This window comes from Somniosus microcephalus, chromosome 2, assembly GCF_052327205.1.
Source record: "Somniosus microcephalus isolate GS21.2 chromosome 2, FLI_Smic_1.0, whole genome shotgun sequence".
Lineage (NCBI taxonomy): Eukaryota > Metazoa > Chordata > Chondrichthyes > Squaliformes > Somniosidae > Somniosus > Somniosus microcephalus.
In genome coordinates, this window is record NC_140988.1 from 380,189,441 (window position 1) to 380,211,140 (window position 21,700).

Sequence of the window (21,700 nt, forward strand, 5' to 3'; positions counted from 1 at the left end):
GACGTGTCATCAGCTGGTTTCCTCAAAGGGGCCATGGCCAAATTTATTTTGACATTTGTGCTGTCAGTGTTCTACAGCATTGAGGTGCTGCAAACACCGACAAGCACTGCACAAAGGCACAGGGCTGTGCCCAGGCTCTCCCATGATTCCTTCCATATGTTTATGGAGGGAGTCACAGCACGCAGGGAGGTCCTCTTCCCTTCCCATGGGCGGAAGAGACCTGCCCAGGAGATCGACACAGTCAGGTTGCACATTGTACAGGAGGACACAAGCAAGGATGTGGTCAGGAGGACCAGGCTGCAGTGCCGCGAACATTTCAATGATCTCAGCAGATCACGAAACGTTAGTACAAAGCCACACTCAACCTCATCATCACATCCCCATCACTCTGCCTTCCCTACCCTACTCCTGCACATCCTTACTCACACCAACTTACCTTGCACCTCCACCCAACCCTCTCTATCTACATTATCACATCCCCATCTCACTAGCCACCCCTCACACTCACCCTCAACCTATTGCAATCATACCAACTAACAACACACGAGGATAGGCACTTGGGTGTTTTATGCAATGTTCATGTAAAGTTTCCGTTAATGTGGTGTCAAACATTGAAATCTTTATTTTCAACACTTTGCATTTGTGTGCACCTTTGGAAGTGTCTTGGTGAGTTGCAGTGAATGGTGAGACATAACGGTACCCCCCACAATGGTGATGAGTGTGAAAGGAATGGCTTAGGTATTGGAGGGATGCTTTATGGTGTTGGTGTGGGTTGGTGCCAACCTGGTGCATCATGTGGCAGCCAGAGTGTACAGCATCAAGTGAAGTAAACCTGGTCATGGTGAGGCCATCCCGGGCAGCAATGTGGTCAGGTGCTGATGCCCTCTGTCCTGTGCAGCATCAGGTGATTGTGGAGAAGGTTGGTGGTGTTATTGTTGGTGCTGCTGGTGTGTCTGGTGATGCTGGTGTGATTCTGAGGACCAAGGTGAGAGAGTATAAAGGGCACCCATGCTGATGGAATAGACGGCAGGTGAAGTAGAGATGACCGAAGTGATCTGTCAATGGTGGGAGAGGTAATGAGTTCAGACTGGATGGAGACTTGTGTAAAGACTTGCACCATGGTGAATCTGTTGTGGAAATGCAGTGAGGAAGAGTTTGTGGCTGAGGGAAGATATCTCTGTAAGGTGGGAGCTTTTACTGTACATTTGAAGCTGTCAACTCAATAGCTGATTCAATGGCCACTGAACTCCCGCCTCAGCTTGACAGACGTGGTCCACGACCAGCGTGGACCCTGTGGGCGGGCTGTCAAAGGCAGAAGATGAGCTCAAATTCATTGTTAAGTGGCTCCAAACAAGCCACTAATTACTTGAATTGGGTCCCCTACTGCTGCGTGTCGGGTCTGCTCAGCGCTGACAGACCCGACATCGGGGAAAGGCGCGTGAGAGCGAGTTGACAGCAGGTTCCCAACCTGCTGTCAAAAATATCAAATTTCCCACCCGACCCGCCACCAATCCTGCCCGCTGACCGCACCTCCCCCCCCCGCCGGACAATTCCACCTTATTTCCCAAGGTGTATGTGACATCCTTATTACTGCCTCATACTTATCCATGTTAAAAGTTCACTTACTAATTACACGCCCATTCTGCAAGTTTATTAATTGCCTGGAAATTGCGACAGGTAATAAGAGAGAATGAACAGCATTCACTATTATTACCCCTCTGAAGCTGATTCAGAAACAGGATTTTCTGAACATGCGCATCCTAACGAGGAAATCCTGAAGTTGCGGTCAGTCATTCACTGCTCCGGCACTGGCCGCGCTGTGGAACCCCCTCCCCTCCACACCCACCCCCCAACAGAGCCGTCAATCAGTGAAATCAGGGCAACGGATGAAAACTTCGACTTTTCTGCAGTAATATCGCTGTTAAATACCCCATTACTGCATTACCCTTATCTACCCTTTCTTTTACTTCTTCAAAGAATTCAATAAGGTTGGTCGCGCTGAACCTCCCCTTTTGGAATCCGTGCTGACGACCCTTTATTATATGTTCAGTCTCTAGATGTTTTCTGTTACATTATACGTACACACACACACGCATGCACATATGTGCATGTGCACACATGCAGATACATGCGTAAATATGTTTGTGTGTGCATCTGCGGGTGTGCCAACTTGATGTTCGAAGCTGTGATCAGGTTTGACGGTGAGGCCTCTCCTGGTTGAGTGACGGGCCGACACGTGAAGAATGCTAACTTGGGCGAGGTGTCACCGGTCAAACCCGTAACCCCAGCAACGGAAAGGTGGCCCCCAAAAATATAGCTTGAAATTTGGAAGAATTCAACAAAGAAAAGGCATCAAAGCTATCAGTGTATCGTAAATCCATTTATTCAAAAAACACAAAAACAAGATAGAAAATACAACTATAAAAATAGAAACATTTTGGATCACCGTTTGAGGATGAGGCTGAGGGGCTGGTGTCCCGAGAGATCACTTCCGATGGACAGGCCAAGCCCCCCATCCCGGGGTAGTAAACGGTGGGAATGCTGCCCCTGTTGTCTTTCACTGGCAGGGACTGTATGCCCCCATGGAATAAGCCCCAATGAGAGTGGGATTCTACAACCTGAATATAAGAATATTTACCGCATTTTAACCATCAGCAAGTTATGGGGAGGCATTGGGGTGGGCGTGGGGTTGGGGGGTTGGTGAGGGTGGGGGGTAGGTGAGTTTGGGCAGTTGGTGATGGTGGGCGGTAGGTGATGTTTGGTCAGTTGGTGAGGGTGGGGGTTTGGTGATGTTTGGGGGTCAGTGATGTTGGGGGGTGGGGGAGGTTTGGGAGGTAGGTGAGCCAGCGCGAAAGTCACCCGCTGGACGAAGTTTCAGAGTGTCTGCTAACCGGAACGGAACAGGGGAGATCCCAGAGTTCATAGAATCTTACACCACACAAGATGACCATTTGGCCCTTTGTGTCTCTGCCGGCCCATAAAACACTCCCAGGGCAGGTACAGCACGGGTTATATATAGAGTAAAGCTCCCTCTACACTGTCCCATCAAACACTCCCAGGGCAGGTACAGCACGGGTTAGATACAGAGTAAAGCTCCCTCTACACTGTCCCAAGAACTTGCCTAAGCCCCTAGCTTCAGAAGAATGCCCCCTACTACAGCAGTCTGATTCTAAGTTAGATGCAGGCTTGTGCTCTGGCCTGTGCTCACTCAGACAGGCAGTGAGACTGGAAACTCATTTCACAAACGAGCTGAACAGAAAATAAGTTTCCATTTAATTTTCAAGGATGAAAGCAGTTGCCATTTCTGTTGAGGCCGGCATCCCCCACATTGTCAACACTGACCCTTCCCCCTTAACCTCCAACCCATTGACAGCACAAGATCCAATAACCCTGTTCATTATCACTGTGATAAGCATCAGCTTCTTGAAGCTTACAACAACAACAACTTGCATTTATACAGCGCCTTTAACGTAGTAAAACGTTCCCAAGGCACTTCACAGGAGCGATTATCAAACAAAATTTGTCACCGAACTACAGAAGGAGATATTAGAGCAGACGGCCAAGAGCTTGGTCAAAGAGGTAGATTTTTAAGGAGCGACTTAAAGGAGGAAACAGAGGCGGAGAGGTTTAGGGAGGGAATTCCAGAGCATTGGGCCTCGGCAGCTGAAGGTACGGCCGCTGATGGTGGAGTGATGAAAATCGGGGATGCGCAAAAGGCCAGAATTGAAGGAGCGCTGAGATCTCGGAGGGTTGTAGGGCTGGAGGAGATTACAGAGATAGGGAGGGGCGAGGTCATGGAGGGATTTGAAAACAAGGATGAGATTTTTTAACATCGAGGCTTTGCTTAACTGAGAGCCGATGTAGGTCAGCGAGCACAGCGGTGATGGGTGAACGGGACTTGGTGCGAGTTAGGACACCAACTTAGAAAAATCCAAGAGCCGCTCTTGAGGTGCCTCTCTGGCGTGGTGTGCAGTTCACTCAGGGTTTAATGGTCATTCCTTTTCTCTTAACACTGACGTTATTCACATTTGATAAGGAATGACGGTGAGACATAAAGTGCATTTAATCTCCAGTCAACGGCTACAGAATTAGGCGTTAATTTACTTCATGGGGTCTGTTTCTTCTTCACGTGGCGGATGGTTAAAATCATCGTCTTCCTCGCAATCAACGTCCACCTCAACATCACTGTCCTGCTGAGTGCTTTGTGAATCTGAACCTCCGGGACTCCGAGAAAGAAGACCCGAGTTCTCCTGGTGTGTGGTAACCTCTTTCATCTGCTGCGGTGTCCCTTTGGCACTTGCCTCATTGCTTGGGTCAAGGGGCTCTCCCTCCGCACCTTTGAACCAGTTGGACTTCTCTTCCTCGGGCAGTTCCTGTGAGGCAGGGTGAAGTTAAAGGTTTACTGTCAATGAAAGTTCATGGGACCAGTCAAAAGATAGGAAACAATAGGAATCGCTAGACAACAAAAGTTCACCCAGTTCACCTTCTAACTTCCTGGTCGTCGCACGATACAACGACAATGGTGTTGTCGACTAGTTATAGCAATCAGCCATGACTCAATGGTTGTTGGTTTGAACCCCACTCCAGAGACTTGAGTAGAAAATCTAGGCTGACACTCTCCAATGCAGTACTAAGGGAGTGCTACACTGTCGGAGGTGCCGTCTTTTGGGTGAGACGTTAAACCAAGGCCACGTCTGCTCTCTCAGGTACACGTAAAAGATCCCAAGGCCACCATTTCGAAGAAGTGCATGGGGAGTTCTCCCAGGTGTCCTTGGCTAATACTGATCCCTCAACCAACATCACGAAAATCTGGTCATTATCACGTTGCTGTTTGTGGGAGCTTGCTGCATGCAAATTGGCTGCCGCGTTTTCTACATTACAGCAGCCACTTCAAAAGTACTTAATTACTTAATTGGCTGTAAAGCTCTTTGGGACATCCTGAGGTGGTGAAAGGCGTGAATCATCTGCCAATAGTGCGGCGCTCCCTCAGTACTGAACTGGGAGTGTCAGCCTGGATCGTGTGCTCAAGTCTCTGGAGTGGGCCTTGAACCCACGACCGTCTGACTCAGAGGGTAGGATATGGTGCTGAGCTGGTAACCCAGTCACATCCGAGTTCAAAATCCCACCATGGAAAAGTGCAAAACTGAATTAAATAAAAGTTGTGAGCTGGCATCATCAAAAGTTGACCAATATCTTTCGGGGACTCTGTCTGGCACTTAATGCCCTTTGAAGTGGCCATCCAAGCCACTCAGTTACCAGGGTAACGATGGGGTTTTGCCCACATCTAGAAAATAAAAAATAAACAATGAACGTATAGATCATAACTGCATGGCTCAAAGATTCTACACTGTGCAGTCTTTCACCACCAGCAACAAGAACTTGCATTTATATAGCGCCTTTAATGTCCCAATGGTTAATGGCTAGAGGATTGGTGAATGTCACAGGAGCGTAATCAGGCAAAATTTGACACTGAGCCACATAAGGGGATATTAGGAAAGGTGCCCAAACTCTTGGTCAAAGAGCTAGGTTTTAAGGAGCCAAAGTGTTTTTTTTTACAACAATTCAACAGCTTCATGCTCACTTTTACTAACACCAGCTTTTTATTCCCAGCTATTTCCAACTAAATAAAACTGAACACGGTAGGACTGTGAACTCACGTTCTCTGGATCATTCGTGCAGTAACATAACCGCTATGTCACCGCACCTGATTGAGGTCTTGAAGGGTTATGAGATGGGACATTGCCGGAGAGGAACCTCACGCCCTGGGCTGACCGATCAGAAAGTTATGGGAACACTTCACACCTTACTTTCCATGCCATAACAGACGGAAATTCACGGCGATTTCAGCATATGCACGCACAAGATTTATAGAATCATAGAATGATACAGCAAAGAAGGTGAGGGGCAGGAGGTTTAGAGGGGATTTGAGGAAAAACTTTTTCACCCAGAGGGTGGTTGGAATCTGGAACTCACTGCCTGAAAGGGTGGTGGAGGCAGGAACCCTCACAACATTCAAGAAGCATTTAGATGAGCACTTGAAACGCCATAGCATACAAGGCTACGGACCAAGTGCTGGAAAATGGGATTAGAATAGACAGGGCTTGATGGCTGGTGCAGACACGATGGGCTGAAGGGCCTCTTTCTGTGCTGTATAACTCTATGACACTAAGGAGGCCATTCTGTCCATCGTGCCCGTGCCGGCTCTTTGAAACAACAACTTGTATTTGTACAGCGCCTTTAACGGAGTAAAACATCCCAAGGTGCTTCACAGGAGCGTTACAGGACAAAATTTGACACCGAGCCACATAAGGAGATATTAGGACAGGTGAGGTAAGTTTTAAGGAGAGTCTTAAAGGAGGAGAGAGAGTGAGGGAGAGTGAGGCAGAGAGGTTTAGGGAGGGAATTCCAGAGCTTGGGAACCAGGCTGTCTTGCTGATGGCACGGATGTGTGGTCAAAAGCTCACCTCGGGGTCCAATACAACACCAAGGTTGTGAACGACCTGGTTCAGCCTGAGATAGTTGCCAGGGAGTGGGATGGAATCATGTAATCATACAGGTTTACGGCACAGAAGGAGGCCGTTCGGTCCATGCCGGCCAAAAAAGAGCTATCCAGCCTAATCCCAATTTCCAGCTCTTGGTTGGAGTCGGTGGGCATGGTCGGGGGATGGGGAGTGGCCCAGTTTTTTAAAAATTCGTTGATGGGATGTGGGTGTCGCTGGCAAGGCCAGCATTTATTTCCAATCCTTTCTTGCCCGTGAGAAGGAGGTGGTGAGCCGCCTGCTTGAACCGCTGCAGTCCGTGTGGTGTTCGGAAGGGAGTTCCAGGATTTTGACCCAGCGACGAGGAAGGATCAGCGATATACTTCTAAGTCAGGATGGTGTGTGACTTGGAGGGGAACTTGGAGGTGGTGGTGTTCCCATGTGCCTGCTGCCCTTGTCCTTCTAGGTGGAAGAGGTCACGGGTTTGGGAGGTGCTGCCGAAGAAGCCTTGGCGAGTTGCTGCAGTGCATCTTGTAGATGGTACACACTGCAGCCACGGTACGCCGGTGGTGGAGGGAGAGAATGTTTAAGGTGGTGGATGAGGTGCCAATCAAGCAGACTGCTTTGTCCTGGATGGTGTCGAGTTTCTGGAGTGTTGTTGGAGCTGCACTCATCCAGGCAAGTGGAGAGTATTCCATCACACTCCTGACTTGTGCCTTGTAGATGGTGGAAAGGCTTTGGGGAGTCAGGAGGTGAGACACTCGCCGCAGAATACTCAGCCTCTCACCTGCTCTTGTTGCCACAGTATTTATATGGCTGGTCCAGTTAAGTTTCTGGTCAATGGTGGCCCCCAGGACGTTGATGTTGGAATGGCACTGAATACTGTGCAATCATCAGTGAACATCGCCACTTCTGACCTTATGATGGAGGGGAGCCCATTGATGAAGATGGTTGGGCCTACGACAGACCCTCCCCCACTCCCTCCCCCTCCCCCTCCCCCTCCCTCACCCGCCCCCTCCCCCACGTCCTCCCCTGCTCTCTCCCCCTCCCCCTCGCCAGCTTCGGCCCCTGCCCCCTCCCCCCACGGCTCCCTCCCCCTCTCCATCCCCTCCCCCTCCCCGCACCTTCCACCTCCCCCGCCCCTTCACGCTGCCCCACTCTCTCCCCCACACCCTCCCCCACTCCCTCCCCCACACCATCCCCCACCCTCCCCCGCTCCCACCCCCACCCCCGTTCCCTCTCCCTCCCCCACCCCCGTTCCCGCCCCCACCCACTCCCCCGCTCCACGGGAATATCTGGGCCCTGGTGTTGGGTGCTGACTTCACTCTCTCGCCATCTCCCCACCCCTCCTCTGGACAAACGGCAAGCGATATGAAAGATTTGCTCTCTTCTGTTGAAAGCTGTGGCCCTGAGCCAGAAAGGAGCTGTGCCCCCAACCAACCAAATGATCTCAGCCCCCATCGAGGTAGGCAAAACAGAAGTGTGAAGCTAAAAGTGTGTTTGAAGCCACAGCCTCATCTGCTGTGCAAGCCTTGTGATTAACCACGGTGTGACTCCATTCATTCCTTGGCGATCTCTCTCTTCTCACCTTCTCATTTTTACACTCACTGAGCTCACACATACCAAGTTACAGAGTGGGGGCTTGCGAGAAATCGTCCGAGCTCGCAGTCAGACGAGCACACAGTCGGTATACCATTAACATCAGCTCTAGCCCCTCGGCAGAGCAGGGCCGTGGCTCAGTTGGTAGCACTCTCACCCCTGAATCAGAAGGTTGTGGTTTCGAGCCCCATTCCAAAGGCTTGAGCACATAATCTAGGGTGACACTCCAGTGCAGCGCAGTACTGAGGGAGTGCTGCACTGTTGGAGGTGCTGTCTTTCAGATGGGATGTTAAGCATGGTTAATAAACATTATCTGGTGATTATCTCATTGCTGTTAGTGGGAGCTTGCTGTGTTTCCTACATTACAACAGTGACTACACTTCAAAAAAAGTACATCATTGGCTGTAAAGTGCTTTGGGACGTCCTGAGGTTGTTAAAGGCGCTGTATAGAAACATAGAAGATAGGAGCAGGAGTAGGCCAGTCGGCCCCTCGAGCCTGTTCCGCCATTTAATGAGATCATGGCTGATCATCCAGATTCAGTACCCTGTCCCTGCTTTCTCTCCATATCCCTTGATCCCTTTAGCCTTAAGAAATATGTCTAACTCCTTCTTGAATATATTTAATGAATTGGCCTCAACTGCCTTCTGTGGTAGAGAATTCCACAGGTTCACCACTCTCTGGGTGAAGGAATTCCTCCTCATCTCAGTCTTAAATTGCTTACCCCTTATCCTTAGACTGTGACCCCTGGTTCTGGACACCCCCGCCATCGAGAACATCCTTCCTGCATCTAGTCTGTCTAGTCCTGTTAGAATTTTATAAGTTTCAATGAGATCCCCTCTCATTCTTCTAAATTCTAGCGAATATAATCCTAATCGACCCAATCTCTCTTCATACGTCATTCCTGCCATCCCAGGTATCAGTCTGGTGAATCTTCGCTGCAGTCCCTCCATGGCAAGAACATCCTTCCTCAGATAAGGCAAACAAAACTGCACACAGTACTCAAGGTGTGGTCTCACCAAGGCCCTGTACAACTGCAGCAAGACATTCTTGCTCCTGTGCTCGAACCCTCTCGCTACGAAGGCCAACATACCATTTGCCTTCTTAACCGCCTGCTGCACCTGCATGCTTACCTTCAGCGACTGGTGCACAAGGACACCCAGGTCTCGTTGCACTTCCCCTTCTCCCAATCTATTGCCATTCAGATAATAATCTGCCTTCCTGTTTTTGCCACCAAAGTGGATAACCTCGCATTTATCCACATTATACTGCATCTGCCATGCATCTGCCCAATCACCCTACCTGTCCAAATCATGCTGGAGTTTCTCTGCATCCTCCTCACAGCACACACGCCCACCCAGCTTTGTGTTGTCTGCAAACTTGGAGATATTACATTTAGTTCCCTCGTCTAGATCATTAATATATATTGTGAATAGCTGGGGTCCTAGCACCAATCCCTGCGGTACCCCACTAGTCACTGCCTGCCACTCGGAAAAAGACCCGTTTATTCCAACTCTTTGCTTCCTGTCTGCCAACCAGTTCTCTATCCAAGTCAGTACCTTACCCCCAATCTCATGTGCTTTAACTTTGCACGCTAATCTCTTATGCGGGGCCTTGTTGAAAGCCTTCTGAAAGTCTAATAGTAGTATAAATAGGAGTTCTTTTATTTAGATACCCACCCATGCGCCAACATTTCTTCAGCTTTTTCTAATCATTTTCTAAACATGGAGTTCCGGAAAAGATGGGCACGGATTTGGGAGGTGACAACACGTTCAAGGAGTTTGGGGAGGTTAGAGACGGGGCAGTAGTTTGCAAGGACAGAGGCGTCAAGGGCTGTTTCTCTGAGGAGAGGGGTGATGACGGCAGATTCGAGGGAGAGGAGGACAGAACCTGAGGAGAGAGAACCATTAACAATGTCAGCTAACGTGCGAGCCAGAAAAGGAAGTTGGGTGGTCAGCAGTTTAGTAGGAATAGGGTCGAGGGAGCAGCTGTGAGTCTCATGGACAAGATGAGCGCGGAGAGGTCAAGGGGGGAGATCGGAGAGAAACTGGAGAAAGATGCCAGTTCAGGGCTAGGGCAGGGGGGAACCTTAGAGGAAGTTTGGCCCGGTGGGCTAGGGGAAGGAAGGGAAGTGGCAGAGGCAGTTGATCGGATGGATCAACCCGCCTAAGCAAATAAAGCAGTCCGAGAAGAATGGAGAATTGATATGAACATAAGAATTAGGAGCAGGAGTCGGCCATATGGCCCCGCAAGCCTGCTCCGCCATTCAATAAGATCATGGCTGATCATCGACCTCAACTCCACTTTCCCGCACTATCCCTTGATTCTCTTAGTGCCAAAAAATCAATCGCTCTCAGTCTTGAATATACTCAACGACTGAGCCTCCACAGCCCTCTGGAGTAGAGAATTCCAAAGATTCACAACCCTCTGAGTGAAGAAATTTCTCCTCATCTCAGTCCTAAATGGCTGACCCCTTATTCTGAGACTGTGACTCCTGGTTCTAGACTCCCCAGCCAGGGGAAACATCCTCCCTGCATCTACCCTGTCAAGCCCTGTAAGAATGTTATATGCTTCAGTGAGATCGCCTCTCATTCTTCTAAACTCCAGAGAATACAGGCCCATTCGACTCAATCTTTCCTCATAGGACAACCCTTTCATTCATGGAATCAATCTAGTGAACCTTTGTTGCACCCCCTCTAAGTCAAGTATATCTTTCCTTCGATAAGGAGACCAAGGGCGTGAAATTCGGTTACACCTCGTAAGGGGCGGTTACCGAGTTTCGGCCGGACATTTAGCGCCTGGCGCGGAAGTACCGCCCATGCCGCTAAATTCGGCTTACCGCCCCGCACAATGTCGGGCGCTCCACTTCCTGGTGGGGTGGTAACCAAGGCGATGTCGTGATGCGATCGGCAGCGCTCGGCAGGGGCTCGGCGGAGCGCTGCCACGTTTCAACGCCTCTCCCCTTCTGTTAAAGGGGAGGGGCCGCTGCGAGTTCTGCAGGGCCTCCGATGGCCCACACTAGGCCACCAGGGCGGCGTGGTGCCACGGCAGCAGCCTAGTCCTTATGGCCAGCACAGCCAAGATGGGCCAAATGGCCTCCTTCTGTGCTGTTAATTTTCTTAAGGAATAAAACCCCCACGGAAAAAGTGGTCCAACCGTGGCTAAGAAGAGAAGTTAAGGACAGTATTAAATTAAAGGAAGAGGCTTGTAATATTGCCATAAAAAGTAGCAAGCCTGAGATTTAGGAGGATTTTAGAATTCAGCAAAGGATGACCAAGAATTTGGTAAAGAGAGAGACAACAGAATGAGTAAACTAGCAAGAAACATAAAAACAGATTGTAAAAGTTGTGGCCTAACCAGTGTTTTATACAGTTCAAGCATAACCCCCCTGCTCTTATATTCTATGCCTCGGCTAATAAAGGCAAGTATTCCGTATGCCTTCTTAACCACCTTATCTACCTGTCATGTTACCTTCAGGGATCTGTGGACATGCACTCCAAGGTCCCTCTGTTCCTCTACACTACTCAGTGTCCTACCATTTATTGTGTATTCCCTTGCCTTGTTAGCCCTCCCCAAATGTATTATTCATTGTGAATTATGAATTATTTCTTTAAGTGTTTGCCATTGCTTATCTACTGTCATATCTTTTAAACTAATTTTCCAAACTACCTCAGCCAACTCATCCTTCATACCTCTGTAATTGGCTTTGTTCAGATTTGAGACCCTAGTTTCGGCCTTATCTAAATCACTTTTAAACTCAATATAAATTCTATCATATTGTGATCACTCTTCCCCAGAGGATCCTTTCCTATAAGATTACTAATTAACACTAATTCATTACACAATACTAGATTTAAAATAGCCTGTTCCCCAGTTGGTTGCTCGACATATTGTTCTAGAAAACTGTCTCGAATGCATTACATGAACTCGTCCTCCAAGCTACTTTTGCCAATTTGGTTTGCCCAGTCTATATGAAGATTAAAGTCTCCCACGATTATTGCATTACCCTTGTTACATGATCCTCTAATTTCCTGATTTGTACTCTGTCCAACACTACTATTATTGTTAGGGGAACTATAAACTACTCCCACCAGTGTTTTCTGCCCTTTGTTATTTCCTAGTATCTATCCCCCCTGACTATATTGTCCCCTACCACTACCGCATTCCTTTTCACTCCCCCCACTTGAATGGCCTCCTGTACCACGGTGCTGTGGTCAGTTTTCCCATCCTCCCTGCAGTTTTTGTTCTCATCCACACCGCAGTTGTACAGGGCCTTGGTGAGACCACATCTTGAGTATTATGTGCAGTTTTGGTCGCCTTATCTGAGGAAGGATGTTCTTGCCATGGAAGGAATGCAGCGAAGATTCACAAGGCTGATACCTGGGATGGCAGGAATGACGTATGAGGAGAGATTGGGCCGATTGGGCTTGTACTCACTGGAGTTTAGAAGAATGAGAGGGGATCTTATCGAAACTTATAAAATTCTAACAGGACTAGACAGACTAGATGCTGGAAGGATGTTCCCGATGGTCAGGGAGTCCAGAACCAGGGGTCACAGTCTAAGGATAAGGGGTAAGCCATTTAGGACAGAGATGAGGAGGAATTTCTTCACCCAGAGAGTGGTGAACCTGTGGAATTCTCTACCAAAGAAGGCAGTAGAGGCCAATTCATTAAATATATTCAAGGAGTTGGATATATTTCTTAAGGCTAAAGGGATCAAGGGATATGAGGAGAAGGCAGGAACAGGGTACTGAATTTGGATGATCAGCCATGATCTCATTGAATGGCGGAGCAGGCTCGTGGGGCCGAATGGCCTACTCCTGCTCCTATCTTCTATGTTTCTATGTTTCTATGGAAGCAAGTAGCTCCTGCCTGTTGAACAAGGAGAAAGGCTGAGGCACCTCCAGCACTGCATCTGGGGTCCCCTTACCTGCCTGAGTCGCAGTCACATCCTCCTGTCCCTGACCACTAACCAAACCTAAACCACTACCTAACCTAAATGGTGTGACTGCCCCCTGGGTCAAAATGTCCAGGTAACTCACCCCCTCCCTGATGCATCGCAATGTCTGCACCTCAGGCTCCAGTTCAACACCTCTGAGCTGAAGTTTCTCGAGTTGCAGACACTTACTGCAGATATGGTTGCCTGGTGTAACACTGCTCTCCACATGCTGCAGATGTGGCATACCTCCTGCACTGCCATCTCCATCGAACCTTGTTTTATACATTTAATTAATTAAGGTTTTGTGTAATTAACTTACTTGGTTTATTTTTATTTAAACTAATCAACTTAACTAGTTTAAATTATTAATTTAATAAAGCATTAGTTATAGGTTCCTAGTTTTAATAACTTACTGCAGCAAACTGACACAAACCAGTACAAGTGTTCAAGACAAAAAGGAGCACCTACCCGATCTGAACTCCTACTCTCTCCAAATTCTCAGCTTCCTACTCCGTTCACGTGGCGACCTGTGGTTACACTCAGTGCTGCAGCTCCCTCCCTTCCGAAAGTAAAGCCCGCTCCCCTCAGCTGATCTCGTCTGATGGCACTACAGGGACCTGCTTGACTCCAGCACTCTCTATGTGCTAGGGTAGACAGCGAGGGCAGATGGGCCAGAACCACCATGGGCAGGCTGTTAGACCAATCCTTCCCACATACCTGCGCTTGCCAGCACTGGATAGCAATCTGGAACTGGAGTCTACCTGTGCTGAGCCCATGGGGGCTGAGGTAAAACATAGTCCGGGGGGGGGGGGGGGGGGGCAAACATCAACAACAACTTGCATTCATATAGTGCCTTTAAACATAGACATAGAAACATAGAAGATAGGAGCAGGAGTAGGCCATTCGGCTCCTCGAGCCTGCTCTGCCATTCAATGAGATCATGGCTGATCATCCAAATTCAGTACCCTGTCCCTGCTTTCTCACCATATCCCTTGATCCCTTTGGCCTTAAGAAATATATCTAACTCCGTCTTGAATATATTTAATGAATTGGCCTCAACTGCCTTCTGTGGTAGAGAATTCCACAGGTTCACCACTCTCTGGGTGAAGAAATTCCTCCTCATCTCAGTCCTAAATGGCTTACCCCTTATCCTTAGACTGTGACCACTGGTTCTGGACTCCCCCGCCATCGGGCACATCCTTCCTGCATCTAGTCTGTCTAGTCCTGTTAGAATTTTATAAGTTTTAATGAGATCCCCTCTCATTCTTCTAAACTCCAGCGAGTATAAGCCCAATCGACCCAATCTCTCCTCATACGTCATTCCTGCCATCCCAGATATCAGCCTGGTGAATCTTCGCTGCACTCCCTCCATGGCAAGAACATCCTTCCTCAGATAAGGCGACCAAAACTGCACACAATACTCAAGGTGTGGTCTCACCAAAACCCTGTACAACTGCAGCAAGACATCTTTGTTCCTGTACTCAAACCCTCTCGCTACGAAGGCCAACATACCATTTGCCTTCTTAACCGCCTGCTGCACCTGCATACTTACCTTCAGCGACTGGTGCACAAGGACACCCAGGTCTCGTTGCACTTCCCCTTCTCCCAATCTATTGCTGTTCAGATAATAATCTGCCTTCCTGTTTTTGCCACCAAAGTGGATAACCTCACATTTATCCACGTTATACTGCATCTGCCATGCATCTGCCCAATCACCCAACCTGTCCAAATCACACTGGAGTTTCTCGGCATCCTCCTCACAGCACACACGCCCACCCAGCTTTGTGTCGTCTGCAGACTTGGAGATATTCCATCTAGTTCCCTCGTCTAGATCATTAATATATATTGTGAATAGCTGGGGTCCTAGGACGGATCCCTGCGGCACCCCACTAGTCACTGCCTGCCACTCGGAAAAAGACCCGTTTATTCCAACTCTTTGCTTCCTGTCTGCCATCAGTTCTCTATCCAAGTCAGTACCTTGCCCCCAATCCCGTGTGCTTTAACTTTACACGCTAATCTCTTATGCGGGACCTTATCGAAAGCCTTCTGAAAGTCCAAATACACCACATCCACTGGTTCTCCCTTATCTATTTTACCAGTGACATCCTCAAAAGATTTTACGTAGCAAAACGTCCCAAGGTGCTTCACGGGAGCGTAGTCAGGCAAATATTGATGGCGAGCCACATAAGGAGGCTTTGGGACAGTTGACCAAAAGCTTGTTAAAAGAGGTAGGTTTTAAGCAGCGTCTCAAAGGAGCAGAGCGAGGAGGAGAGGTTTACGGAGGGAATTCCAGAGCTTAGGGCCCAGACAGATGAAGGCACGGCCACCAATGGTGGAGCGATGGAAATGGGGGAGGCACGAGAGGCCAGAATTGGAGGAGCGCAAAGATCTCGGAGGGTTGTAGGGCTGGAGGAGGTTACAGAGATAGGGAAGGGGGCGAGGCCGCGGAGGGATTTGAACACAAGGATAACTCTGGGGACCAAAGCGGAGATCTTCAAACTCTTTACGGTTCAGCTCCACATCAGGCAGTGAAGTTAGCAATCAAAAGAATGGTTACATTCAAGGGAAGTGGAAAGGAAATCCCTCTAAGATAATGAGAGATCTGCATAACCCAAAACCACAGCAGCTGAATAAAGATCTTCAGAATAGCACAATGTCTGTGCATTATTGAAAGAAAAGAAAGAACTTGCATTTCTATAGCGCCTTTCATGACCTCAGCACACCTGAAAGCACTTCACAGCCAATAAAGTACTTTTTGAAGTGGAGTCACTCTGTAATGTAGGAAACACGGCAGCCAATTTGCACACAGCAAGCTCCCACAAACAGCAATGAGATAAATGATCAGCTTCTCTCTTTTTATCGCTGTTGGATGAGGGATAAATATTGGCCCAGGACCCCGGAGAGACCTGATCTGCTTTTCTTCGAAAAAGTGGCCACGGGATCTTTTGCATCCACCTGAGAGGGCAAACGGGGCCTCATTTGAAAGACGGCACCTCCGACAGTGCAGCGCTCCCTCAGCACTGCACTGGAGTGTCAGCCTAGATTTTGGTGCTCAAGTCTGTGGATTGGGATTTGAACCCACGACCTTCTGACTCAGAGGCGAGGGTGCTACCCACTGATCAAAATCTTTAGGAAAGGGAACTAAGTGGTGACGAGTCAGGTGGAAAGAACTAAAATCAGAGTGGGAGAGGGGGAGGATGTGAGACCGTGAATAGAATCATAGAATGGTTACAGCACAGAAGGAGGCCATTCGTTCCGTCGAGCCCGGGTGGCTCTCTGCAAGAGCACCTCAGCTAGTCCCACTTCCCCGCCCTTTCCCTGTAGCCCTGCAAATTTCTTTACTTCAGATACTTATCCAACTCCCTTTTGAAAGCCAAAATCAGCCTCCACCACCCTTTCAGGCAGTGCATTCCAGATCATAACCACTCGCTGTGTAAAAAAGTTTTTCCTCATGTCGCCTTAAATCTGTGTCCTCTGGTTCTCGGCCCTTCCGCCAATGGGGACAGTTTCTCTGTCTGGACCCCTCATGATTTTGAACCCCTCTATCAAATCTCCTCTCAACCTTCTCTGCTCTAAGGAGAACAACCCCAGCTTCTCCAGTCTATCCACGTAACTGAAGTCCCTCATTCCTGGAAACATTCTTGTAAATCTTTTCTGCACCCTCTCTAAGACCTTCACATCCTTCCTAAAGTGCGGTGCCCAGAATTGGACACAATACTCCAGTTGAGGCTGAACCAGTCAGTGTTTTATAAAGGTTCATCATAACTTCCTTGCTTTTGTACTCTATGCCTCTATTTATGAAGCCCAGGATCCCGTATGTTTTTTTAACCACTTTCTCAACCTGCCCTGCCGCCTTCAACAATTTGTGCACATATACCCCCAGGTCTCTCTGTTCATGCACCCCATTTAGGATTGTACCCTTTAGTTTATACTGCCGCTCCTCGTTCTTCCTATCAAAATGTATCATTTCACGCTTTTCTGTGTTAAATTTCATCTGCCACGTGTCCGCCCATTCCGCCAGCCTGTCTATGTCCTCTTGAAGTCTATCACTGTCCTCCTCACTGTTCACTATACTTCCAAGTTTTGTGTCATCTGCAAATTTTGAAATTGTACCCTGTACACTCACATCCAAGTCATTAATATAGATCAAGAAAAGCAGTGGTCCAAGTATTGTACCGACCCCCGGGGAACACCACTGTATACATTCCTTCAGTCTGAAAAACAACCGTTCACCACTACTCTCTGTTTCCTGTCACTTAGCCAATTCCGTATCCATGCTGCCACTGTCCCGGTTATTCCATGGGCTTCAACTTTGTTGGCAAGCCTATCATGTGGCACTTTATCAAACGCCTTTTGGAAATCCATGTACACTATGTCAACCGCATTACCCTCATCAACCCTCTCCGTCATCTCATCAAAGTACTCAAGCAAGTTAGTTGAACACGATTTGCCTTTAACAAATCCATTCTGACTTTCCTTAATGAATCCGCACTTGTCCAAGTGATTGTTAATTTTGTCCCTGGTTATCGTTTCTAAAAGCTTCCCCACTACCAAGGTTAAACTGACTGGCCTGTAGTTGCTGGGTTTATCCTTATATACAGTACCCTTTTTTGAACAAGGGCGCAACATTTGCAATTCTCCAGTCCTCTGGCACCACCCCCATATTGAAGGAGGATTGGAAGATTATGGCCAGTACCTCCACGATTTCCTCCTTAACCTCGCTCAGCATCCTAGGATGAATCCTATCTGGTCCTGGGTACTTAGCAACTTCAAGTACAGCCAGCCTTTCTAGTACCTCCTTTTTATCAATTTTTATCCCATCCAGTATCTCAACTACCTCCTTATTCACTATGACTTTGGCAGCATCTTCTTCCTTGGTGAAGATAGAAAGGTGCAACAGAAAGGGACATCACTACAGTCGTAGTGTGAGAATATATGACTAGAAACAGTTTCTCCTTATTTGCTCTTGTCAAAACCTCTCATGATTCTGAACACCTCTAGCAAATCTCCTCTCAACCTTCCCTGCTCCAAGGAGAACAACCTCAGCTTCTCCAGTCTCTCCACATAACGGAAGTCCCTCATCCCCGGTACCATTCTAGTAAATCTCCTCTGCACCCTCTCCAAGGCCTCAACATCCTTCCTAAAGTGTGGTGCCCAGAATTGGACACAATACTCCAGCTGGGGCCTAACCAGTGTTTTATAAAGGTTCAGCATAACTTCCATGCTTTTGTACTCTATGCCTCTATTAATAAATCCAAGGATCCCATATGCTTTTTTTAACAGTGTTTTCAGCTTATACTGCCACCTTCAAAGATTCGTGAATATGCACCTGCAGGACCCACTGTTCTTGCACCCCACCGCCCCCCCCCTTCAGAATAGTACCATTTAGATTATATTGCCTCTCCATGTTCTTTCTCCCAAAGTACATCACTTCACACTTCTCTGTGTGGGGAACTACAGGCCAGTTAGCCTGACATCAGTCGTCAGGAAAATGCTGGAATCCATTGTTAAGGAAGTGGTAACAGGGCGCTTAGAAAATCAAAATTTTGTTAGGCAGAGTCAACATGGTTTTATGAAAGGGAAATTGTGTTTAACAAATTTATTAGAGCTTTTTGAGGATGTAACCATCAGGGTAGATAAAGGGGAACCAGTGGATGTAGTATATTTAGATTTCCAAAAGGCATTTGATAAGGTGCCACATAAAATGTTGCTACGCAAGATAAGGGCTCATGGGGTTGGGGGTAATATATTAGCATGGATAGAGGATTGGTTAATGGACAGAAAACAGAGAATAAAGATAAATGGGTCTTTTTCAGGTTGGCAGGCTGTAACTAGTGGGGTGTCGCAAGGATCAGTGTTGGGGCCTCAGCTATTTACAATCTATATTAATGACCTAGATGAAGGGACCGAGTGCAATGTTTCCAGGATCGGGTAGGAAAGTGGAGTTGAGGTCGATGATCAGCCACGATCTTATTGAATGGTGGAGCAGGCTCGAGGGGTTGTATGGCCTACTCCTGCTCCTAATTCTTATGTGCTTATGTAAATTTCATCTGCCATGTGTCTGCCCATTTCACCAGTCTGTCTATGTCCTCCTGAAGTCCGTTACTATCCTCCTCAGTGTTTACTACATTTCTGAGTTTCTTGTCATCTGAAAACTTTGAAATTATGCCCTGTATACCCAACGACAACAACAATTTGCATTTATATAGCACCTTTAATGTAGTTAAACATCTCAAGGTGCTTCACAGGAACATTATAAAACAAAATTTGACACTGAGCTACATAAGGAGATATTAGGACAGGTGACCAAAAGCTTGGTTAAAGAGGGAGGTTTTGAGGGGCGTCTTAGAGAAGAAGAGAGGGAGAGGTGGAGAGGGTTAGGGAGGGGATTCCAGAGCCTAGGCCCTCAGCAGCTGAAGACACGGCCGCCAATGGTGGAGTGATTATAATCGGGGATGCTCAAGAGGCCAGAATTAGAGGAGTGCAGATATCTCGGGGGGGTTGTGGGGCTTGAGGAGGTTACAGAGATAGGGAGGGGCAAGACCATGGTGGGATTTGAAAACAAGGATGAGAATTTTAAAATCGAGGCGTTGCTGGTCCGGGATCCAATGTAGGTCAGCGAGCACAGGGATGGTAGGTGAACAGGACTTGGTGCGAGTTAGGGCACGGGGAGAAGAGTTTTGGTTGAACTCAAATTTATGGAGGGTGGAAGATGGGAGGCCAGCGAGGAGAACGTTGGAATAATCGAGTCTAGAGGTAACGAAGACTTGTATGAGGGTTTCAACAGCTTATAAGCTGAGGCAGGATCGGAGTCAGGCGATGCTATGGAGGTGGAAGTAGGCGGTCTTGGTGATGGAATGGCTATGTTGTTGGAAGCTCATCTCAGGGTCATTTGCGACACCAAGGTTGTAAACAGTTTGGTTCAGCTTAAGTCAGTACAGCATCAGTGTGAAAATATAACACCAGTACTGTATCCATTTTGAAAATTGTTAGTTGTTTCCCTGTATATACCAGGATGGTTAAACGCGAGACGTTTGCGGTTTGAACTTGCAATCTTTTTTTTTTGTAATGCTCGCTGGAAAGTGTGCACGCGTGAGGACAGAAAGGGGCTCAACTGTGATGCCTCACTGTTGCTGAATAGTGTGCCAGCACTCACTGTCTCGGTTAACACCAGAAGAATTGACAATGAGGTGACGTACAAGGAAGGCTGCCAATGGCCATTCAACCGTACAAGGTGGCGGGGAGTGGGGGGGGTGGGGTGAGGAGAAAACATGAGGGGGAAATGAGGGGAAAATAAATATTTTGCTTTCTAAATAGCAGTTTCAACATGGGCTCCTGGGAGTCAAACCTCACTGAATGAAACGTTACTCTGCCTGTGTTTTCCGCAGTAACTGTCAAGATATGTGCGAACATGCTAATACTGCAAATCATCTGCCGTCTGTGTGTGATACCCACAAGGCGGCCACAGTTTGACAGTAGCTGCTCCTTTCACCACATCCCCCCGTCTCCTGTCTTCACACTTTATCAGCACTGTTCTACCTCAAAGAGTGAACAAACCTGCTCCAGCCAAAGATGGCATGGGCAGAACGACAAGGCGGGCGAGCTAGAAACATAGAAAAATAGGAGCAGGAGTCGGCCATTCAGCCCTTCGAGCCTGCTCCGCCATTCAATATGATCATGGCTGATCCTCTATCTCAATACCATATTCCCGCTCTCTCCCCGTACCCCTTGATGCCTTTTGTGTCCAGATCATTTGCAGCTGAGCTGCAAATGAGATAGATTTATTTTTTGAACATAACATTTTGGGATACTGTACAGTTGCCCGTTAGAGGGATGGAGTCGGTGGCTAGGGAACATAGTTTGCGGCGGGGAACCGAAGGCAAGGGCTTTGGACTTCCCAATGGTGGAATTTTCGGCTCATCCAATACTGGATGTCTCACAGGCAGCGTGACAATTCAGAGGCAGTGCAGGGGTCGAGAGAAGTTCTCCGATTTCTCTTTTTCTTTCTCTTCTCATTGCCCCTCCTGGGCCCTTCTCTCCTCTCCTCTCCTGTCTCCTCCCCTTCCTGTTACCAAGTTATGCCACCTTTCTTTACGCCTCTCTTAGGGACCTTGCCCCCCCCCGCCCCACCCCCCAATCCCTACCCCAACCCTTCACTATCCTCGACCCTCCTAATATCCTGCTGCCATCCCTTGCTAGCCTCCAATTCTGGCCTCTTGTTCATCTCTCACTCCCTTCACTTCATTCCACCTTTGGTGGCCGTGCCTTCAGCTATCTAGGCCTAAGCTCTGGAAGTCCCTCCCTAAATCTCTTCACCTCGCTCTCTTCCATTAGGACGTTCCTTAAAACCTACCTCATTAAATTTAGGTTATGGTCTCTTGTCCAATGGGCCTGGATCACCTTGAAGTAATATTCCAAGTTCGCCAGATCTGTTCCATTTAATACTGTATATACATCAATCAGATAGGTAACAGTGGAATCATGTGAGGGCAGACCCACTGAGTTGGAAAATGGAGGACAGGTGTTGGCAGAGGCTGGCTTGATCTACCATGTCAAATGCTAGAGAGATATCAAGGATGGTGAGGAGAGATAGTGCACCATGTTCACAGTCACAGAGGATGCCACAGAATGATAGAATCATAGGCTCATATGATTCTAATATTCTATTCATTCTATGATTCTAGG

At 48.0% G+C, this 21,700-nt stretch overlaps 1 protein-coding gene across 1 annotated transcript in view; it reads right to left on the reverse strand.

Annotated features, from left to right (window-relative positions):
* Positions 1–2,367: 2,367 nt before the first annotated feature.
* Positions 2,368–21,700, reverse strand: part of LOC147123787 (hematopoietically-expressed homeobox protein hhex-like) — a 70,892-nt gene continuing 51,559 nt past the window's right edge. The window contains exon 4 of the mRNA XM_085976023.1: positions 2,368–4,373. Coding sequence (XP_085832149.1) covers positions 4,101–4,373 — 273 coding nt within the window. The 3' untranslated portion in view covers positions 2,368–4,100. The remainder of the gene's footprint in view (positions 4,374–21,700) is intronic.